Source organism: Centruroides vittatus, unplaced genomic scaffold (assembly GCF_030686945.1).
Source record: "Centruroides vittatus isolate TY-2023 unplaced genomic scaffold, ASM3068694v2 contig_301, whole genome shotgun sequence".
In the NCBI taxonomy this organism is placed as follows: Eukaryota; Metazoa; Arthropoda; class Arachnida; order Scorpiones; family Buthidae; genus Centruroides; species Centruroides vittatus.
The window spans coordinates 761,686-785,049 of record NW_027121927.1 but is presented as its reverse complement, the minus strand read 5'-3'; the positions used below and the strand labels follow the sequence as shown (position 1 = coordinate 785,049).

General features: G+C 30.1%; 1 protein-coding gene across 1 annotated transcript in view; it reads right to left on the bottom strand.

Moving 5' to 3' along the window:
• Positions 1 to 23,364, bottom strand: part of LOC136972710 (uncharacterized) — a 300,363-nt gene that overhangs the window by 263,014 nt on the left and 13,985 nt on the right. Inside the window, exons 20-44 of the mRNA XM_067267318.1 lie at positions 20,011 to 20,064; positions 18,689 to 18,764; positions 18,489 to 18,616; positions 18,150 to 18,209; positions 17,907 to 17,982; positions 17,660 to 17,787; positions 16,566 to 16,628; positions 16,366 to 16,441; positions 16,140 to 16,267; positions 15,709 to 15,771; positions 13,548 to 13,623; positions 13,331 to 13,458; positions 12,779 to 12,841; positions 10,465 to 10,540; positions 10,203 to 10,330; positions 9,707 to 9,757; positions 9,549 to 9,624; positions 6,882 to 7,009; positions 4,617 to 4,685; positions 4,169 to 4,244; positions 3,904 to 4,031; positions 3,740 to 3,778; positions 2,036 to 2,105; positions 1,836 to 1,963; positions 1,549 to 1,602 (exon numbers count right to left, since the gene is read on the bottom strand). Coding sequence (XP_067123419.1) covers positions 1,549 to 1,602; positions 1,836 to 1,963; positions 2,036 to 2,105; positions 3,740 to 3,778; positions 3,904 to 4,031; positions 4,169 to 4,244; positions 4,617 to 4,685; positions 6,882 to 7,009; positions 9,549 to 9,624; positions 9,707 to 9,757; positions 10,203 to 10,330; positions 10,465 to 10,540; positions 12,779 to 12,841; positions 13,331 to 13,458; positions 13,548 to 13,623; positions 15,709 to 15,771; positions 16,140 to 16,267; positions 16,366 to 16,441; positions 16,566 to 16,628; positions 17,660 to 17,787; positions 17,907 to 17,982; positions 18,150 to 18,209; positions 18,489 to 18,616; positions 18,689 to 18,764; positions 20,011 to 20,064 — 2,142 coding nt within the window. The remainder of the gene's footprint in view (positions 1 to 1,548; positions 1,603 to 1,835; positions 1,964 to 2,035; positions 2,106 to 3,739; positions 3,779 to 3,903; positions 4,032 to 4,168; positions 4,245 to 4,616; positions 4,686 to 6,881; positions 7,010 to 9,548; positions 9,625 to 9,706; positions 9,758 to 10,202; positions 10,331 to 10,464; positions 10,541 to 12,778; positions 12,842 to 13,330; positions 13,459 to 13,547; positions 13,624 to 15,708; positions 15,772 to 16,139; positions 16,268 to 16,365; positions 16,442 to 16,565; positions 16,629 to 17,659; positions 17,788 to 17,906; positions 17,983 to 18,149; positions 18,210 to 18,488; positions 18,617 to 18,688; positions 18,765 to 20,010; positions 20,065 to 23,364) is intronic.

Sequence of the window (23,364 nt, the reverse complement as noted above, 5' to 3'; positions counted from 1 at the left end):
TTTAATAAACTATGCTACTAATTTGATACTGAAGATAATACTGATGCATATTATTTTACGTAATTTTAGACAGCGAAACAATAGAAAACAATGGGACTGTCCAATCCTTCGAAACGCAGATGTCCTTCACAGAACTAAAGTATAATACATAATAATAATAATATGCTTTTCGATCATATTTAAATATAAATAGAACTTTAATCGGATAGATGAGTTACCAATATTTTAAATAAACAAAAATTAATAATAATATTTGCAAAAGTTACAGACTATTTGGTCTCAAGAACTAAACGTCCTCAATTTATTACTCGGTTTCTTTAGAATAAAGTATTAATTCATTTTTAATTCTAAAGTACCGTATACGTCGAATTCAAAATTGATTTTAATCGTTTCATTATTAAGATTTCACATCTTTTTCTATACTTAATAACTTTCGAAATTGAGTTTCTTATCCTAACGGAAAGCATACTAAGAAATACGGCTATTAATTATTAAGTAAACTGTCTTAAAGGAGAGAAACATAGCATATTCGTATTGGTCAACCTGCACTAAATATAAAAAGATAAAACAGCAAATATTCTCGAAAACATTGAAAATGATATTATTTATAAATAGAACGGAGAGAAAACAAACTTCTAACAACTACACTTGCAGTTTAAATTAGCGTCGAAGATTTATTTTTTTATTATTATTTTGATGCCACTCACTCGGAACGTTTCGAACAAAACTTTTTATTTTTACTTGACAAATTCGTTCCGTACTTATCTCTGGCTTAATGATTTATGTCACGATAAACAAGACAATTGGAAATCTCTGTTAAACCTTTGTACAATTACTTTTCTTGTCCAAATATTTAGTATCTGTGATGAACGGAAGTTTTGCAACTTAGTTTCTACGTTTTACGCTGTTGCGTGCAATTACAGTTTCTATTGACGAGAACTAGCATTTTAAAATAATTAATATGTATGAAATTCGAATAAAGTTATAAAGTAAATGAGGTACTACCTGGCATCGGTTGAGAAAAATAATATATTAAGTAAAGGTATTCATATGAAAATATACACATATAAAAATGTGTATTCGTATTTTACGAAATATAAGACACAACTTTTATCTAAAAAATTGCCATGTCTTATAAGTGAAACTGCGATCTCCCATAGGCTAATGAATCCCTAAACGGCCTTCAATAGGTAGGCTACAGGCAATATCTAACTAGCTCAACTCCAATTAAACAAAGCATTATCCATTTAAAACATTATTATCATCATTTGCTGTATTCATGTAGTATATTTTGATGGAAAATTTTGATTATAAATGATTTCTTTCGAACAATCTAAATAAATTCTATAACCTGAGAAGGTTTCAGCCGTTCTCAAGTGATACTCGAAGACAGACATCAGACAGAATTCGAAGGTAGGCTACATTCTTTTTAGGACTGTCCTGAATATAGGTAAAAAGTAACGAGGCTTTCCTTATATCAAATTTATACCTCAATTTAAAAAATTTCAATAATTTATTTTTAAAAAGGTCTAAATAATCTTGTCTTACCTTCCAGTTCCAGATTTTCTTGAGTGAGTTTGTCATCGGTTTGATCTTCTTTAACTAAAAAAGACGAGACGATTTTTAATTTAAAATTTAAGAAAACGAATTTACTCAAAAGATTTTTTAGTTGGGCCTATAAGATTTAAGACAATTTGGATTAAGTTCAATCTTCTTCTCTTTAATATGTATAGTATACGTATGCATTAGTTTGATTCGAAATAAATAAAAATTAAAGCCACAACTACTGTATCATTTAAATTATTCAAACAAACAAAAAGTAATAAATTGCACACCTTCGGATACGCAATCGGGAAACTTTTGCGAAGGACGCCATTTTCCATCTTCTTTGGAACAGCTCAATGTCATTTCGAATTCGTCGTTAGGAAAGCGATATCCTAATTTGCATCTGGCCACACAAATCCTACGCAACATTTGTTTATTTGTAAGCTAAATATATCGATTCACGTTGTCGATATATAATTCTTTTACTTACTTATTTTTCGAGGTGGAGTCGTCGGAACAAGAAATATATCCGTGCGATGGGAATCTAAGATTGTCGCAAACTAAAATATATACGTTACGATTTTAAATCAGGAAAATAATCAATTCTTCTTCTTATTATTATTTACATTCATCAATTACGTAGAGATTCTAAATTTTTCCCTTCGTTTACTGTTTTAAGCGATTCCCATTTCCAATTTTTGCCTTTATAAAATTCTAACGAATTTCTAATTGTAAAAATATCATTTAAATAGATTTTTAAACTTTTTTTTAAAACTAAACATTTAATTTAACGACATGTCAATAAAAATGACAAGGTTTAATTTTTATTTAGTTTCGAATGTTTTGGTTGTTGAAAGCTTTTTCGTGTAACATAAATGGCAGAAATTTTAGTATTTTTATGGATTCCACTATAATTTTTATACATTATCAAAGGGTCGTGATCGTATACGTTATAATTCACAATTTATACGATAACAATGGAAGGAAGTGTTAGCGGATCCACTTCCTTTTTATGATGTCGACTTTGGTGACCTTCCACTCGCTTCTTTCATTTAGAAATCAATCGCTTGGTAACGCGCTACCGATTTACACTTTAAATTCAATCGGGTAAAAACTCTTATTTGATTTACCATTCAAACCGTAACAACGTCAAAAAGAAATAAATTCGAATTGTTCGAAAAAAGTAAACCGTAATTCAAGTTTGAATTGGTCTAATTAAAACGTAAACATCGTCGAGGAAAATCAATTTTCCATAATAAACATTTATCTAGAAAATTTTATTAAATGCAATTATATATATAATAATTTTTTCAAAATATTTTTCATAAGAAAACTGCATGAGCTAATACGATCTGGCTTTAGTTTATGTAACTTACTAATCGTAGCATGTTATTCCATGCTATATCAAAGGACGACGCCAGCCAATGGGTAAGGGGGGCAAGATGATGTAAATTGATAGAGGATATGAATTGTATGTAGGTAAAATAAAAACGATTCATAAAATTTTAATCATTCACTATGTACCGGAAAAGAAATATCTCAAATAAAACATATTCTTTAACTTACAAGAAGCCTAAGAAGATTATTTTAATTAAAACTTAGCATTTAAATAACTTTTTCGAATTTCTAGGGGAGGGCAACTGCCCCTCTGCCCCTCCCCCTGGCGACGCCCTTGGCTATATCTAAAAGTTAACGAAAGACATTCAAATTTCTACAGAAATAACTAGATACAATTGTGCATTATCAATTTATAGAGATAAAAAATATGAATATTTACAATGCATTTTGAACTAAAAATAAAAGCGAAATCGATCGTTCTTTTATCTATAATAACATAAATATTATACTAAGTACGCTATGCTAAAATATATACTGTATTTATTTTTTATGATATAATTGCTTAATATGGTAACAATCATTAAGCAATATAAAAGTTATCCAAAGTAAAGACATTAATTTCTTGAAATAAGTTAAATCTTTGAAAAATGAATCATTTGCCGACAATTTAACTAATTCCACTTATTTTGTGCGCATGTCTACATTAATTTCAAGAAACATTTTTCTTCAAAATGATGTAGATTAAAATAAGCTAAATTATATTTATCCAATTTAGAGTATAAAAACGTTAAGTTGCGTAAATGTATTCAGTTTAATGTTTTATACACAACGATTAAAAAAATAAAAATAGATTTACCTAAATCATCCTTTTCTTGATCTTCGTGTAGACTCCCCACTAAAAAAATTAATAATAAATAAAAACTTAAACTATTCAAAATTTCGTTTCTGAGAGATCCTTAAGTAATTGTTAATAGCAGTTGTTTTTAATCTTAACAATTAATTTCGATTTGTAATACGAACCAGACTGAGAACAGATGGGAAATTCTCTTCGAGGGTACCACAATCCGTCGTCGGTTCGACATCGAAGAACCATTTCTCTTTCTCCACCGGGAAAGAAATATCCTCTTCTGCATCTCCCCGTGCAATTCCTACCAAAAAATTCCGTTTTAAATACAATCCCATTTTAGGCACAGCGATAATGATTCGACCATTCTTTCGAATCAAATGTATATTTCCGTCACTCAATACCGATCTGATAAAATGTAATAAAAATTGAAAATCTTACATTCCTCTTGCATCGTGCTTGCAATGGACGTATCCGGACGTCGGATTCGTACGTCTGCTACATCTTCTTAAAGTTTCTGAAAAACCATTAAAATAAATCATTTATCATTTGCAATTGTTAAAATCAATTCATTTGGTTACAAACACAATTCGATATAAAAATTTAGAATTTTAAAAACATAGAAACTACGCCTTATTGATTAAAATACTTTTCTAGTATAGTTGTACAACAAAACTTTCTGTTTAATGACAATATAAAATCTTTAACTCCTGTGTAAAATTGCATAAATTGAAAACATTTAGTGACAATTCATTGCGAATACATTTTTATAATTTAATTTATATATTGAATATGAATACCCAGTTAAATAGAAGTTCAATAACTTCTCATTTCCATATGCAAATGCTATAGATCTAAAATTAAATTGATGAAATTTTTAAATATTTACCAAATAACAGGTTACTCTCTTCTCCTTGATTTGGTTGTTGCAATGTTGAATCCACTTCGCTTCCGCTATCTAAAATTAAATCAAAGAACCATAATAATTACAGCAAAATATAAATTCGAAATCAACTAAAATATTTCATTCTCGTAAAAATAACTTTAATTTTACGCTTAGTTTAGGTGGAAGTGTTATATTTTTAGGATGTAAGCAAGTACTATCAACGAATTACGAGCGGAACACACTGCTAATTGGATACCATTTTTCATTTCAATCGAAGACTGTGACTATTATAGTCGTGTGGAAAACGACGATAATTTTACATAGAATTATACGCTGTCATTTTTAAAACGTAAATTTCGAAATAAATGTACAGAATAATTCTAATTTTAATTTACGGTCATATATATACGTTAATTTAATATCAGGAACAATTCTAGTCTAGGTCTTAGGATCTGTTCTGTTTTCCTATCCGAGACAGTGTTTCTAATCTCTTCATCTATTTTCAGATCGAACTACCTCCCTCTTTCCTCGAAACTAATTTATAAGAGCGGTTGTCGTTCATTATAATTAGGTGATCTTTCCATTATATTTGATATGATTTATTGTTATTTACTACTATATTGTGTATTTTTAGTTTTTTTTCTAAAATCTAAATTATTAAGTTGCCTATTTAATTTAATAAGTTCTAATAATGGTCAAAAAACTCTCATAATTGTAGGGATAAAGTTGATAAAGAAATCAAAGAAATAAAAGAACAGATTCTAAGACCTAAATGAAAACTGTTCGTGATAGTGACGACTATTTACCGTATATGTCCGTGAATCAAGTTATTTCCCTGCTTAAGTAAAGACCCCGCAGTAGCAAAAATTTTATGAGGAACGTGTTCCGGTGGATTTGGTTGAATTGTTGATATTTTATAATTTTAGTGTAATTTTAGTAAAAGCCGCCATAAGTACAAGATCAAAGATGGACAGTTTTTGAGTTATCCAGCGTTCAAGATGCAAATGATATTTTTCGCTTCCTTTCATGACATTAAGTTACAGTTTATACATATTCTCGACAGACTGTTACGACAGGAGGTGGGCTAAAAAAATCTCTCGCGTATTTGAACAGCAATATTGCGTTTATCGGAATTTTCATCTTCATCTAGTCAAGCCAATTGCCATGGAAGTAATACTTTAGCGCAAACGTAACTCGCAAACGCTTTTTGAAATTCACATCAAACTATTTCAGAATTATGAAAATTAATATAAAAGTTTTAAAAATGTCATGGGCATTTGCCTACATGAAGAACAAAACTTTAACAAAAGAAAATTCCTTTTCAATAATAAGTATATTGCCTCAAAATGCCACACCGGAGTTTCTTCCAACCGATATCGAATCTCGTTAGAGATTTGATAAAGGTGATCACTCGAGAGATTCTCTTGCAGTGAGAATGATCGGAGCAGGGTGTTTCCTTGTGGGGAGGCGCCAATGCATCAAATAACGGAGCGCATAATGAATTCGACGCGCTATCTAGATTTTCCCACAAGAAAATCTAGATAGCGTGTCGAACGTTTGAAAACACATTGTTTTATTTTTTTGAAGAAAAGACTTAAAACTTCACAACATGTGGGCGAGTTACGCTGTTTTTGCACCTTCAAAGCTCTATAACTCGAAAATTGTCCATCTTTGATATTTTGTAGGTTTAGTGACTCTGATCAAGTATCAATAGACACAATATCAAAATATTGTGTCTATTGATACTTGATCAGAGTCACTAAACCTACAAAATATCAAAGATTCAGCCGAATCCACCGGGATCTATTTGTGCTGGTGCTTTATTGCTTTAAAATTTATCTTAAAATTATCATTATATTACGTAGCATACGTAGAAATACTATCATTGATTAAAAGTACAGTAATTGAAAAAAATTATTTTTTGAAATAATACTGTGCAGTGTGAACAGAGTGACAGGGTGAACAGACACAGAGACTAGGAGAATCCAGGGCCCTAAAATGGCGTATAAAAACTGATCAGTATGATATTATTGTTTTGAAATTTTAAATTTTGCAGCCGTGGGAATCGTTTTTGGCTAGGGAACTAAAAATAGTCTTGCAGATGACACACGAAGAGCGAATCACGGCACTGATACTGAGAAATAAATTCAAACTAAAAGTAATTTAGTCGATTTTGAATGAAAAATAATTATTAAAAAATACTGCGTTTGTTTAGGCATAGTGATTTTATGGTAACTGCGAAATTCATACTTATTAGTTGACACAAACCTTGTTCTGAACATCTTGGAAATTCTGATCGAGGGTACCAGATTCCGCTGTTCGTTCTACATTGTAAAATCATTTCAGTTCTTTCGTTTGGAAAATAATAACCTGTTCTGCACGTTGCTGTACAATTCCTGAAACATTTATATTAAAACTTTTATTAGTACTAAAACATTCCTCATTTTTCAGAGAATTTCTATAGAAAAAAAAACTCCGGATACGTTAATACTGACTTAATAGAAAATAAGCTTGCGACCAATTATAGAAAAATGTTTCTTTCAATAATGCTGTAATAAAACTTTTAAGGATAAATCGTACTACACATATGCGAATAAAGTTAAAATAAATGAACAGAGTTAGCTTTAATGCAAAGCAAATTCAGTATTTTAGAAATTCTATTATTTTCAACACAAAATTAAATAACGTATCGTTTTGTACTGTACAGTACATTTGCATTGTAAATTTCAAACATTTATCCGTTAAAAATTATAGATAACTTTCAATGGGTAAATTTATCAATTAATAATTTTTTTTAACGAATAAGCTCTCTTATCAAGACTTATAAAACCGGCATTATCCAGTACTCCATTTTCTTACTGTATAGAAAGTTTATTTCATATACATATTAAAAATTTAATGAAGATAATCGATAGTACGACAAAACAAAAGCATTGTAATTTAAAATAATGCAGCAAATATAGTAGAATCTCGTTAATGTTAATCCAGATTAGCGTCAAATGTCGGTGAGTATCATTAGATTTTGACGTCCTTGTAGAAACTTCATATTTTAATTTACTCCTCTTAAGAGAAACCTAGTTGACAGTTAACGTCAACCTTCTTTTGTGGTCCGATATATATATATACATAGTACAATAAATAATATCGGAAAACGTCAATATTTCTGTTTCTTATCTGCTAACATTATTACTTTAAGAAAATTTTAGCAAAATTCAAACAAATTTAGCAAAGTTTAGTATTTAATTCAAATTTTATGTTTTTAAGGCAGTTTGTAAACCTTCTGAGGAGATAGCCAAGAGCTTCATTAGGAAACATGTAGACTTAAATAATGTGAAAGGTTGTGTATTTCTTCAATTGTGCAGTTGTATTAAGGATTTTTTTTCACAAAAATGTCAAATTTAACATTAATGATGATCAAGACGTGAAGTTGATGACTAAGTATAACGAATTAATGATACAACAATTTCAACTTCTCAAAAGATTTAGGAATTGTTGTATCATTAATTCATTATACTGTATATTGTAATGCTTTTCTTGCTGTTGACTATCTTCATCGATGTATTCAAACCAAAAGTATCTGAACACGCATTTACTTACACTAATGAATTAAACGTTACACACATTGACAAAACCATAGTTAAGAAAAGAAGTCAGCTTTATAAAAAATAATATAGTAATTGTAAAAATTCTGTATATCTGAGTGTTTTCGTTGTACGTATTTGATGAAAATATCGAAACCTGGATTGTGGTTCAAAACCATTCATATTAAAGAATGTTCTTAGTTTAAAAACAAGTAAAAAACTTGTTTGTAACGTTGTCTCGGGTGATTGTATAATCAAATTATTAGCCGTGTATCCAGTATTTTGTAGACGTCACTGTGGTAAAAAGGTTTTGTTGTCTGTAACTAAAATTCTAATGTCGATATTTAAATTTTTCAGAATAAGATATCGTCGGACGGAAAAATCAGTGGTATTAGACAATCAATTTTTTCCTCACGGATTAGATAGAGATATGTAAGATGTAATGGTATTCTCGAGTTTCCAACATTAATTAGAGACAACAAATTTACTTTTCGTCGCAAGTGCACCCTCTTACATTTTTAAATGCACAAGCATCTTGTATTATACCTCAAAAAATTGTTCGTATTCAGCGTTTTAAAATATTGCCTTACATTATTTTTCAGACGAAAATGCGAGCAGTAAATCCGGTATGAAGAGGTCACCAATATATACAGAAGCGTTGAAAAAAGGCTACTGAACCATCATAGGCTTTTCAGTGGGCATGACTCAACTTCCGTCTTTGCAATACTGTTGCAAAAGTAAAAAGTATCCAGACAAACGGAGAAAGAAACGTGTAATTATTGTTTGACTTTAGAGTATTCGGCTATCATATACATTTTTAGCCACTCGTAAAGTCCGAAAATTAGAGACTGCCTGTTTACATTTTCTAAAAAGTAATAATAATATCATATACATTACATTAAATGTCAACGTGTTTATGAATATTTCATAGTGTAAAGTGTCATTTTTATTTAATTATTTTGGAAAAATGCACTGCTGTTTTTGACATATCTCTACGATTTATTATTCATGATGTATATTTAAGTTGTTAACTTAATAAAAATGATTTTGTAAATTTGTATTTGATCACATAAAAAGATTAATTTAAATTTTTTCTTCTTTTTATAACAAAATTTATTCTACGTGTTTCTAATTGTTTATTTTTATTAATTTTTGCTGTAAAAATGACTACTTAAAACAGATTTTAAAAAACTGTTTACCAATTCATTTCTTTTAATTTTCTTTAATGGGTATCGAGAATACTTTCAATACTAAGTTCTTTATATTATTAAGAAAATCTTTTATTCTATAAGTTCGAATTAATTAAAATTAATTTTACTTAAAGAATAAAATAAAATATATAACGAATACTTACATTCCTACGGCATCGTATTTACAATTGACGTATCCAGCGTAGGGAGCTTTCTTCAATCCGCATTTATCCAAAGTAGCTTAAAATAATTTAATTTAACAAAAATATAAATCGAAATATTTTATTACAAAATAATTTTTGTATGTAATCGATATAAATACCTTGTAAGTCTTCCTCTATTTGGTTCGGTGTTTCTTCCAATTTATCAAAAACTGAAATAATATTAAGTTATAATCTTAGAAATTATTTTTCTCCTTGTTCTGTCATTTATAATAAATATCAATCATATATAGAAATAGTGGATGAGATACGTTTAATAAAAAATGTGTATCAAATTTATAGAGTCGGCTTATGTTGACTTCTATAAATAATTTTTGTAAGGAAACTTTTACTTTACATTAATTTTTAAACTCTTTCTCTTAGTGTAAATAATATTCTTAATAGAAACCCTTGTAGTTAAATAAAAACAACAATAAATTGTTCAAATATATTTGTCGTCTATTAAGAATATATTTAATTTTTTAAGAAGTTTTGATAGTTGTACTGTACATAGCACAAATATTTACTAGTGCTTTTTTAATGAATAATATATTACACGAAAAATAAACTATATAAATAATAACCAACATTTTCACTATAATTATTATTTTAACTTACTAAATTTTCTGCACGTAGGAAATTCAGAATGGGGAAGCCAAGTTCCGTATTCTCTTCGACATTGAAGAACTAACTCTCTTATTCCCGTTGGAAAATAGTGATTTTTCTTGCATGTACCCGTGCAGTTCCTATAAAAATTTATTATTATATCTTAATTTTCCTTTAGTATTTAGAAGCTTTTAAGCATTATTAAAAACTCTGACTTAACGAAAATTGTTAGGGAAATAAGGCTATTCGATTTAAAGCCGTAATTGATTCTTACATTGTCGATGAGTCGTAAGAGCAATCGACGTATCCATTTTCGGGAGCATTCCTCCTTCCGCACCTGCTTATAGTTTCTGAAAAGAAATCAAAACGTTCTTCAAATGCTTTCGTTCATTTATTAAAAAGAAATCTGATGGTCGAATGAGAAAAGAATTGTCTTTTTAGATTACTTTGTTGCATCGTTTGTAATCTGACCACGCAATAAAAATAAAGACGTAGTTTATTTGATCACCCGATAAAATAAAAGCATCACGTTCTTCTAAAATAAAAAGCAGACCAAAAAAAAATAACAGATCGATTTTATCTAACGATTAAAAAGAAATATTAATGGAAATGGTGAAGTGAATAAAATATAGAAATGGATAATCGTGAGAAATGAAGATAGAATATTAAAGAACGGAAACGATCAAAAATTTATATTTTCTATTGCAAATCTTTAAAACTAATTTTGTTAAACTCCTCTCGTTAAGTATGAGAATACTTGACGAAAGAGTATGATGACACGAAGGTATCGGAAGAGAGAAAATACGTTTGGTGAATCGGATAATGAAAAAGTGTCAATCTTGTGTCGATGATTTATAAAGTATTTCAAACGAACCTAACACTAATTCTTCTCAAAATTTTATCTAGAATTTTTATATTTATGGTCTTTAAAAATTTTTACAAGACAAAAACTTTTTATTGACATTATCGATATATTTTTACAGCATCGAATGGATATCTTTAAGACGTTAAGTGTAAAGAAATAAACAAACCCGTTTTTGCATCTAATATCAAAAATAAAGTTTTCAATTATATCGAAATACCATTGAAAAATTTGCTAATTTCATTTCAATGAAAAATTAAACGTTTTACATTATGTGTTACATTACACTACGGTACTTTACATTAGTATTAACATATTCTTCTTTTGATACGAGTTGTAATTTTTGCTTAAAATAAAAACTAAATAAGTAAATGTAATTTTTGCAACGAGAAAAGTTTAAAATAAATATCGCGGACACATGATCGACTCAAAAAATGTAATTTTACAATTAAAAATTTTTAAAATTTACCACTTCTTGTACATTAATTTTACTTTTCCTTCTGTAAAAGATTTTCGTAGTAGGCGATCATCAAAGTCACACCCGCTGTCAGTTATCGATTTTCATTATTAAAAAATCGTCTTAAAATCGATTCAAAAAAAATGTCGAGCGCGAAATACAACAAACGTTAAAAAAAAAAAAAAAAACGCTCGCTAGTCTCTAAAGTCGATTTTGTAATTTTAATCGGATTAAATAAATTTTTATATAAAAGAGTTTTGTTAGTTACGGAAGCATGACGAAGGCGATATTATGCATATTCACTAGCGGGACACGATTTCCCGGCAATGTACTGTACTTAGACAGTTGCCATCGATCCCCGAATGAGATCGAATAATCGAGTTGGACGAAGATATCCACCATTACAAAATTGGTCGAATTGTCATCGAACAGATGCGGGAATATTGTTCTTGTTACGGTTATTGTATAACGATAAGGGAAGTGGTCTTTCGCGCTATTCACTGACGTATTCTCAATACCTCGTTCGAGATGTAAAACCATAACGCATTAAAAAAAAATATGAAAAGGTTTCAAGGAAGAAAAATGAAAAGATATTAAAATCTAAACTAACATTTTATCGGAATCGCAATATTATTAATATTGTAATTTGTGTATTTGTGATTTTATGTAGCGTATGTAAATAAAATGTACTGAATTTCCTATGCATTGCGTTCAACGTTCCATCAATCCAGTCCTAATTACCAATACTGTTCAAGAACTAATTAAATGTATTTTCAACTATATTTATTTCAATGAAATCAGGATATTAATATTTAGAAATTCTACGCTCCTTAACTTTACAGCTGTAGAAGTTCAATTCCTTTAATATTTGAACAAATGCAAACGTGCTTTTCAAACTAATTAAGAAAAAGAGAAAATTAAATGTAAAAACGTCATCCAGAACTGTATTTTATGAATACTAATATCAATTATTAGCCGAAAAATAATTAAAAGTTTGAGTTTTTCTCTTAAAATGTTATTAAATTTAAAAGAAATCAATTTGTATTAATTCACAAAATGTAAAACTTTTTTTTAGTTATTAATAAATGAATAACACTTCGTTTAACCGTTAAATTCGTTTCCTAAATCTTTCTAATTAAACAATCAAAATTGAAAATGTCTAGTCGAATTTTATGCGGCAATTTTAAAGTTTATCGGAAATGAATTCATTATTATTAGACGCGATGCTAATAAAAAATACTGTGGACGTTTTACGAAAAAATACTTTACCTTGAATAAGTCGATTTTGTTCGACTTGCACTTGAGAAGACGAATCTTCAACGTTTTCTTTTTCTGAAATGTTTTCAGTTCGATCGATAAATACCGAAATAAATGATTTTTATAAATAAAACGAACAATATATAATTAAAAATAAACATTTTTCTGAAAAATTAAAACGAAAATATTTAATATTCAAATATTCGTTGCGTCATTATTAAAGATTAATAATGAAATTTGACATTTTCTCATCTACTTGAGAGATTCTCGCAATTTTTTCTTTTTTAAATTCAATTCCTTTAAAGAATTTCTTCCCATCTTCTCCAGACCAGTTTCATTTTTGACTCCATCGAAATTAAACTGTTTACGCGCGACGTTAAAACAATACAAGTATAAAAATGCAATATCGATATTATATAAACTCGTTAATATTAAGTAAATACATTTTAATATCATTTTAATTGAAAAATTATAGCATTCGAGCCAAGAACAATAAATTTGTTGTTCGATCGCAATCAAAAAATAAAAATAACGTTTTGAATATATATTGAAAAGTGTACAAACCGTATGAAATGCAAGAAGGAAATTCGTCTCGAGGATACCAGTAACCATTTTCGGTTCTACATCGAAGAATTATTTCGGTTCTCCTTCCGGGAAAATAGTAACCGGTTTTGCAGGTTCCCGTGCAATTCCTACAGATCGATAAGAGGTTTAATTTAGTTACCGACTAATCAATTGGCTTATTTTAATCGCTTAGCGAAATTTGCCAAAACATTCTTACATTCCTGAAGCATCGTAATTGCAATTGACGTATCCCGCGCTGGGTGTGTTTCTTCTTCCGCATTTGATTAGTGTCACTAAAAGTTAAATAAACAAATATACGCGCTTGTGCTTATTTCATCTTATATTACTTTAAATTGAACTTTAAAATTATGGTTAATGTTACCCTTGGTGGCAAGATGGCCGCCATAGGGATTTTTCCCTACATTCTAGACGGCGACGGGGAAAATTTTTTTCCCTGCGTTCGACGTGGCGACCGCGTTTCCTGTAACCTCGGAACGGAGACGCGCGATTTCGCGTTTGTGACGTGAGAGGGAGCTCTTTCGAAATGTTGTGACGTAATGTGTTGGTGCCGAGATCGTCGAATTATGCAAATTTTGTTTGGTGGGAGTGTAGAAGACAGTGGTGTGGTGCATGTTCGTTGTTGGCATAGAATTTTTTTTTTTACAATATCTGTTCTTTCCGAATTGTTAAAGAGGTAATTTATATTTTTTACAAGTACAAACAATACGAAATTGCTTTCTTTTTGCGCGTTTGTTTTGTTAAATTGTTTTTTTTTATTTTTTAGTAACTTCGGTACTAAGGATATTTTTTTCAAGGCGGTTACTAATTTTGTGCTAGTCATGGGCGACGTTGATTTCAGTTCGAAGGAATTATGGGCAAAATGTACTACAAGGAAGTTTTATAAAATGATGGAAGCAGATTATTCTGAATTGGGATTGAACCCGGCAATTGATAATGCATTCAAATTTGCGGTCAAATTAGGTATACAGCAGATAGAGTCGACGTGTTCTGCGTGCGATAAGATATGCAAATTATATTACAGAAGAGAAAGAAATGAATGTCTTCTAAGATGCAGTTCGTGTGGAGTTAAATATTCAGTTTACGAAGGGACTTTTAAAAGCAAGTGCGGTCGTCTTTCCTGGGGATGTATCTTGTCATTCATATGGCACTACCTATGTCTAGAATGTGGAGCTACCATTTCGGCTTTAGCATCCGGGATATCTCGAAAAGCTGGTGTGGATTGGTCGAATCACATACGTCTAGTAATGATGATATCACTAAGTAACATGACGAGCTTCAAAATAGGTGGGCCGAATAAGATCGTAGAGATCGACGAAACTGTCATTTGCAAAAGGAAGTACGAAAAAGGCAGGTTATTGAAATCAACGAAATGGGTTGTGGGCGGCATATGTAGACAGGACGGGAACTGTTTTATTTGTCAGGTAAACGACAGATCTGAACAAACTCTAAACTGGATAGTTTACAAATACGTCAAATCGGGAAGTTTGATAATAACCGACGAGTGGAAGGGGTACAACCACATTGACGACATCGAAGGCGTGGATGTAGTGCATAGAACTGTAAATCACTCGAAAAACTTCGTGAATCCGAAGACAGGGGACCACACTCAAAACATAGAACGCTTATGGGGATACCTAAAAAATAAAAAACACCTGCCAAAGCATTACACAACCGATTTATCGGACTCGTACATGTATCTGTTCATGTACAAGAAGTTCATGGACTGGCCTAAAAAAACTGCCGGAGAAAGATTTCAAACTTTCATCGAACATCTTGCTATGATTTATCCAGGGACAGGAAAAACTCCGAAATGGGTTGAACCCGAGACGGTTCCGTCTGCACCCGTTCAAAACGTCGACAAAAAGAAGAAGAATTATTCAAAGAAATCAGAGAAGGATCAGGATAATGAAACATCGTCCACCGCGAGTAAAAAAGGAAGAAATAAGAAGTCATCGACAGTAGTAAACGAAGCCGTTAAAGGGGGAAAAAAAAGATCTATAACAAACGAAGATCAAAATTCCAAAGGCCGGAAGAAAAGTAAAAAAGGGAAATGACAGACAATCAACGTGAGTAAAAAAATGTTTTTATTTCTATTAAAATAGGGTTGAATTAGCTTATTATAGTATAGGAGTTACTAGGTCGTGTTATTACGATACAGTGCGTAACGCGCAGTCTCCATAGAAGACCACGTCGGCGACCGGAAACGCATCGGTCACGTGATCACAGAGGAAAAAATTTCCCCGTCGCCGTGTAGAATGTAGGGAAAAATCCCTATGGCGGCCATCTTGCCACCAAGGGTAACATTAACCAAAATTATTTTATAACAAAAGATTATAAAGTTGAAATTATTTTAATACTTTGTATTCGATTGTTGACGTCTTCGGGTCTTTGCTGAGATTCGTCGGTATATCCATCGTTCTCTAAAAAATATGTATTTTTATGAAATTGGAGTTGTAAAATATAAAAATTTGCTATTTTAACGATCGTGTTTTTTTCTCTTTATCCATACGTTCTCGTCTTTCGAGAATATCGAACGAAATCACTAAATGATATATTCTGAACGGGATTAATGTCTTTCTGAGAAAAAGCATTCAGATTTAAAATATGATCAATTTAATCTGGAAAAAGAACTTTCCGACAGAGTTTAATCTTAGTTTCTCCTTATTTTTCAGTCGAATAGAAAATAGTTATAAATTATGCAGTAGACGAATTTACTTAATTATCTCATAAAATTGTCTTTCGGAGTAACTTGAGAGAAATAAATCAGAGAAATGAAACCTGTATTTACCTGATGAGGTGCAGGAAGGAAATTGGTTTAGAGGGTACCAATAACCGCTGTCTGTTCGACATCGAAGGGTTATTTCCGTTTTTCTTCCCGGAAAATAATAGCCAGTTCTGCACGTTCCAGTGCAGTTCCTAAAAATATGAAAAAAGACGGTTAAAAACACAAATAATTTCGTTTATTAAAAAAGTAATTTAGTTTAAATTCATTTTTAAGAAACAATAGTTCTTACATTCCCAAAGCGTCATATTCGCAGTTTACGTATCCGGCTGCTGGAGCTTCTTTTCTTCCGCATTTAGCTAGAGTGACTAAAATTTAACATAATTAATTAGGAAATGACTGAAACATTAACTAAAAAAATAAAATCTTAAAAGCAACATTAATCGATTTAAAATTATATTATATGAACCAAATTCAATTATGTTGAATTACCCTGCAATCGGCTGTTTACTTCTTGGGGTCGTTGCTGAGACTCGTCCGTATATCTGTCGCCGTCTGAAAGCATTTATTTGCATCAACATAATATTAAATTTAGAGAAATATTTAATATAAACAGAACATTTACCTATTGTTAAAATGTTTGTGTTTAAATATTTGCCGATTATAAATTATCATATTGAAATATTTCATAATGTTAAATCGCTAACTTATATAAAATTAGAAAATGTTGCGTGGGTGCGTGATTCCAATTAGAATTTTTCATCTATGTCATAATGTGCCGCAACTACATTCTTTACCTTCGACATTTCTTAAATATCTGTCTTGTTTTGCCATAGTTTTGGATCATTTTTAACGTCATCGATTCGAAGAATGACAATTGAAATTAATTTTAAAATGTTAATGCTCAATAACATTTCTAAGAAAATTGTTATGGTTGCCGGTAAATAAAACAACATGTTAATAGTGCCGAAGCAAGACAACAACGAATACAGCAAAATGCATATATTGCAACCATCTGAATAGTCATTCGAGTCGACAAAACACTTCATTATTTGAAGAATAAAATGTTTTACTAGCGGAAAAAAAACTAAAAGTAATCATTCAAATCATTTCCCATTGCGAGTTCTGATATTACTGTTGGTATTAAATCGTGATTTGTAAGTATCTAAAACTTATACATTTTTTTCTGCTTAGATACCGTGTTTCCCCATATTAGTACACGTTGAAGAAACGTTTATTATAGCACTTACATGGAAAAACTAAATATTATTCAAATAGCATTGTTTGTTGCCAAGTTTTTATAGCTGAATCATATTTAAGTAAACTTTGAATAAATTAAAACAAGTCGGAAAGTAATATGGAATCGGACAGTTTTATCAAACCTGGTTATTTTTATTTCGATTGTATCAATCTGTTCGGATGTTGTTACGCATCTTTTCGTATTATAAATGATCTAATGAGAAGTAGATCAATCTTATAGAAATGGAACTAACTAGAAATGAAAATCCATTTCTTTCTGTTATTTTAATAAATACAGTCATTATTTTACTAACGAATTTATTTACGGGACATTTTATATTACTAACCGTATGATATGCATGTAGGAAATTCGTTTCGAGGATACCAATAGCCAATGTCTGTCCTGCATCGGAGGACCATTTCTGTTCTCTTTCCCGGAAAATAATAACCGGTTTTGCATGTCCCTGTGCAATTCCTGAAATGACGTAAAAACTCCGTCAGTACAGTAAATAAATAATTCAAAATTTTCTAAAATAATAACAACACAAATACGTTTAAATAAATTTAATAAATGAACTGTACAACAATTCTTACATTCCTAAAGTGTCGTAATTGCAATTGACGTATCCAGAAACTGGTGCCTCTCTTCTTCCGCATTTACTTAAAGTTACTAAAATTTGAAAAGTAAATTGTTTTATTGCTTCATTACGCTATAAAAGGAAATATAAATTCTTATAATATTTTGATACAATAACAGTCTTTCGGTTTTTTCTTTGGTTTCCAAAAAATGTCAGTTTAAATTTATAATTACTATAGAAGTGCAAATTATTTTAATACCTGCCAATAGTCTGCTTAATTGCTCTTGTTGTTGAGTCGGATCTGTATATTTTTCATTATCTGAAACATATACATATGTTTTTAAATAAAATTTAAATTTAAAATAAGACAATTCAGAATATTGTAAAATTTTGCCGATAAAATTCTAGAAAATGTTTGTTCTTCGTGAGTATTAATAAATTTTCAATTTTTACCTTTAATCAGAATTCATTCGCGCTTCGCTGTATTTAATTAGTTTATATTAAATCAAGTTTCCGACAAATTAAATGTAAACTACTTAGTCAATATTACAGTTTTAAATCGATAAATACTAATAATTACAAACATATTGCAACCAACCGAATTGTGAACAGGCAGGAAATTCTCCTCTAGGATACCAAACTCCGTTCTCGGTTCTGCATTGAAGAAGCATTTCTCTTCTGCCATTTGGGAAATAATAACCCGTTCTGCACGTTCCCGTGCAATTCCTATCAATAAAAATGCGGAATTTTAATTTATTACTAAAACAGGAAAAGAAAGAAAAAGAAAACAATGCTTACATGCCGAACGCGTTGTATTCACAAAAGCTGACACCGAGTGTTGGTGCTGCTGGTTTTTTACATTTAATTAGAGTTTCTGAAAAATAAAAAATAAAATAATTATATTCAATTATCAGTAATTTAAATCGGGAACTTCTTGATTAGAACGTAATTTATATTCAAATTTCTAAGAACTTATATATTATTATTAAACGTCGGATTTATATGTAAATTTTTAACATAAAATACGAAAAAATATACGTATCTGTTAATAATAATACAAAACAAAACGATAAAAACTTTTATTTTTATAGTTTTAGTTTATGATCTAATTTAACAATTTCGGGATTTTTATTCGCAATTTTGATCTACAAAATACCCGTGGCAAACTAGTATTTTCTATAAACTTTTAAATGTTAGTTTGTGTCATCGATTGTTTAAAATATCCTTTCTCATGTTAAATGAACGCTTCACGTCTCACACACTGATTGGTACATGTTTTGCTAGATTTCTGGATGTAAACTCTTTTAGCAAATAGAAATCGGCTGGAATTGTTTTTCCGGATAAACGGCTTTATCCAGCATCCATGATTTGGTTTAGTTTAGATTTATTCGTTTACGGCAACGCAAAACATGGGAGATCTGTCGAGGGAAAATGCCTTCCGGGAGATTTTTTATGGGAAACTGGCCCCTATTTGGTATTACTAACGTGAAGTAAACTCCACATGGCCAGCCTGTTGGCCAGGCGCGAACCCAAGACCAACTACCAGTGGTCAGTAGTTTTAACCACTCGGCCACTGATAGGCGCTCCACGACTTGGAATCCTTGGTAAAAAAAAAACACTGAAATACACTCCTTAAAAATTAAAATTAAGCTTTGTTTATTATTTAAATTTTTTCCAGCGTTAAATGTAGCCAAATATACTTAATTATTATTTGAAAAGATTAAGCATATTTGGGTACATATTGACAAATTTTACATTTTATTGAGAATTAAACTCTGAGGAAAAGGATGAATAACGCTTGGAAAAAATTTAAACGCTGATTATATATATAAAACCTTGTAAAAATGTATAAAACCTTGAAACTTATACCAAAATACGTTATCTGAAATTATGGGAAATGACCTACAGCATCATGGACTACAGTTTTATTCCTCCCAAGTTCATAGAAGTTTGCAAAATAGATATATAAATAAGCATCGGTTTTGTATATTTTATAAATTTTAATTAACTTAAACTCGATGTAACTAATCTATATTGTATAAAATTTGCTTCTAAAAGTTACATGTATAAATTTTTATTAATTTATTTTCTTTTATAATAATATAAATAAATTTAAATACCTGTGTAAGTACTTTTATCATCCTTGTCGTCTATTGTTTGAGTTCCTCCGAAATCTGAAACCATTATTATAATTTAAATACAAAGAATCATTTATTCATTTATTAATTATTTATAAACAAAAATATATCCCAAGAGCTTAATCGTTTTCACAAAACTCTTTTTAGAAATTAAAATTTTAATTCTTTTGAAAACGTTTTTAAATTTTTAAATTTTATTAATATTCTTTTAAATCCATCGGCCTTAAAAACGAATTATCGATTAATACAGTGAGTATAATATAATTTCAGAGGGTTGAGTCAGTTAATTACGAACGTTTTCTAAGCTCTGAAAACATTTCCTATACCGTACTGGTTGTATTCTGTGAGGTTCACTCGAGCTGGAACTATCATTCTGCAGCAAAGTTTCTACCGCAAGACACTGACGCAGAAATTCAACGAAAATTTCGTTCCACGCCTTTTGGAATATTTTATACAGTCCTGCAAAAGTTTTGGAAAGCCTTTCTGAAAGACCTCTTTTTAATTAGACAAATCCGCATAAATCAACGAGTGAGGCGTCTAGAGATTTGGGAGGAATGGACGAAAAAGGAATCATCTTTATGCCAGTCTTAACTATTTTCGTAGCATAATAGGCTACCGAAGACTTGGTGGTCCTTATGACTGGATCTACACCATTCTCTGTCTCGTAAAAATGTATAAGTTCGTGAGAGAACAGTGGGTCCTTAATCTTTGTCCGAAAGTAGATTGCATTGATCTTCCTGTTTTTTCCATCGACAATGTTTGCTTGCCATAGTAGCAGTAGAATTTTAGAACAATATTTAGCTGATTTCATGAATTCCTTTGGAAAACTCTCTCTGCACTGCCCGACAAAGTCGTAGAAGCCTGCAGTCGTTCCTTCTCTGTAGTATATTAATCGTAGCTTGTTTGTGTCATCAAGGTGCATCCACGCTTCGTCAGAGAACCACCCACTGCCACCATAGCCTGCCAGATATCCTTTGTACAACGTTCTTATATTCATAAAGTGCTCTTTGACATAGTTTGGCTTGAGTTGGTGTCCATTGGCTTTGTTCTTAAGATCAAAACAAAGAATTTCACGAATAATCTGTCCCACTGTTGGTTGTGATATTTTCAGTCTTCGGGACAAGCTTCTTTGAGGAGCGAGATTCTCCTTAAACATACTGGCATTAATTTGTCGGATCTTCTCCAACGGACAGGATGGCTGGGTATGATATTTTTACTGCTTCTCAGGACATCAGGAGGTAGCCGGTTGCACTTTTGAATAATGCTGCCTACAATCGATTTATTTATACTAAGACCTTTTACCGAACCTTTTTTACTGTCATGAAAAGGATATTTGACATTGGAAAGTTCACAAATATACTCTTCCCAATATGCTGTTATTTTCGTTGTCATATTTAAGGATTTTTTCAACGAAACTGCCAACAGAATATTTTAGAACGTAGAATGATTCTAACGTGTCCAGATGATTGAATTTTTTACGCAAATTTGCATCTGCATGTATCATTTGCGTAACGTCTACAAATATTAGCTCATCCCATCCTCCGTCTACAAAAATACGTTACGCCGTTATTTTTTAAAAAAAAGATTTTAAAATATATTTTGTTAATGAACATAAATAAATCAAAAAGTTTCAATTCTATCAAAAATAGGAATTTCTACATAAAATCGATCGAAAAAGTCAGTTTATATCCGACAATTCTATTGCATTTTTAACGTGGATAAATTTTATTTTCATTAATTTAATGAGCTTATAAGCTTTAAAGAGTCAATTCGGAAATTAATGCTTATAATTTACATAATCTATCAATGGACCTTCAAAATTAAAAATTTTAAATATCATATATTCCGTTAAATACTCCAATTTGCATATTTGATGTGGTGATAATATCTAGAAGATTGACCACGTACGATACTTCGATAATTATTGAATATAGATAATTAATTAACAGTCATTTTAATCATCGTAATATTTTAATAAGAAAAATAGATAAACTTTAATTTGAAACGACATCGTCACAATTTTTAACCATATTTTTAATTAATTTAATTTAAATTATACATTTTCCGCCTCAAAGTAATGTGTCCTGCCCCTGTACATCATACTTTCCCTGCTAGCAATAGAGTCGTGCCAGACATCTATCCAACTCCTTTCAGGGAAAATTTTTGAATTGAAATAACGTGACTTCCTGTGCAAACTATATATAGTTAATCGGGTTAATATATCATATATAGTTAATCGGAGTCTCCTGCCCCAAAGATTTCCATATCTGGTCTCTATTTTCATCTATCTAACACCGTTCTCGAGATTAAGGAAAGATAGGCTAGAGTGTACTATTGTTCCGAATAATTTTATGTTTTTACATAAAGTTATTTAATTGTAATTTTTTACTCTGTGTTCACTTATGTTTTGTTTATTACATTTAAACCTAGACAAGTTTTTCCGGGCGAGAAATGGCCATTATTCGAACAAAAGATTCTCAGAAAACGATATTTAAGTCAAAACTGCTTTAAATTATTTAATTATTTCTTTGGTTTATAGAAGTTTCTTACAGTAAAGTATATTTCTTAACGAAGATCAGAATAAATTTTTTTTTTGTGAAAATTTATTAAATAAAGCTAATTCGATTATTTACTGCTAAAGATTTAACAATCAGCAAACAATTTAATAATATTAAAATGTGGACTTCTACACACAAACAACAGAAAACGTAAACAACATTAATGGTATAAAAGTATTATAAAGATTCGAAATATTGCAATTAAATTAATGCAATTTATCTTTATTTTAAAAGTAGAACGCAAAATAAACTCAATTTAACTGTTTTTCTTTTTACAAAAATAATTTTATGTGATAAAAACCCAGAATGAGGGGCTTTACCCCTCATTCTGAATTTATATCATATAAAACTAATTCGGTAAGAATTCACTAAGATTTTTTCTTTTGTGTTACTAATTTATTTCCTATTTTCTGACACAAAATTTGAAAAAATCATTATCGAAAAGTAAGAAAACGAATTATTTATAAGGTTAATATTTCTAATTTTTTGCTTTGATTTGGTATTAAATTACTGTTATTGCATTTTATCCAATCCAAAAATAAGGGAAAAAAACGAAATTCTGATCTTATTTTTATCGAATTTTTATAATTAAAATTCCTATTCGGTATAATATAATGCGGAATAACCTTTAAATTTTCTATCTTGACTGTTATGTCTGTTTAGCGTGTATTTAGGACGAAATAATAAAATAAAATTCTCTATCCTCTAAAAAAAAAGATATTAATTTAGATAATAAAACAAAATATTTTTTCTTAATGTTGTTTTTCTTTATTTTCTT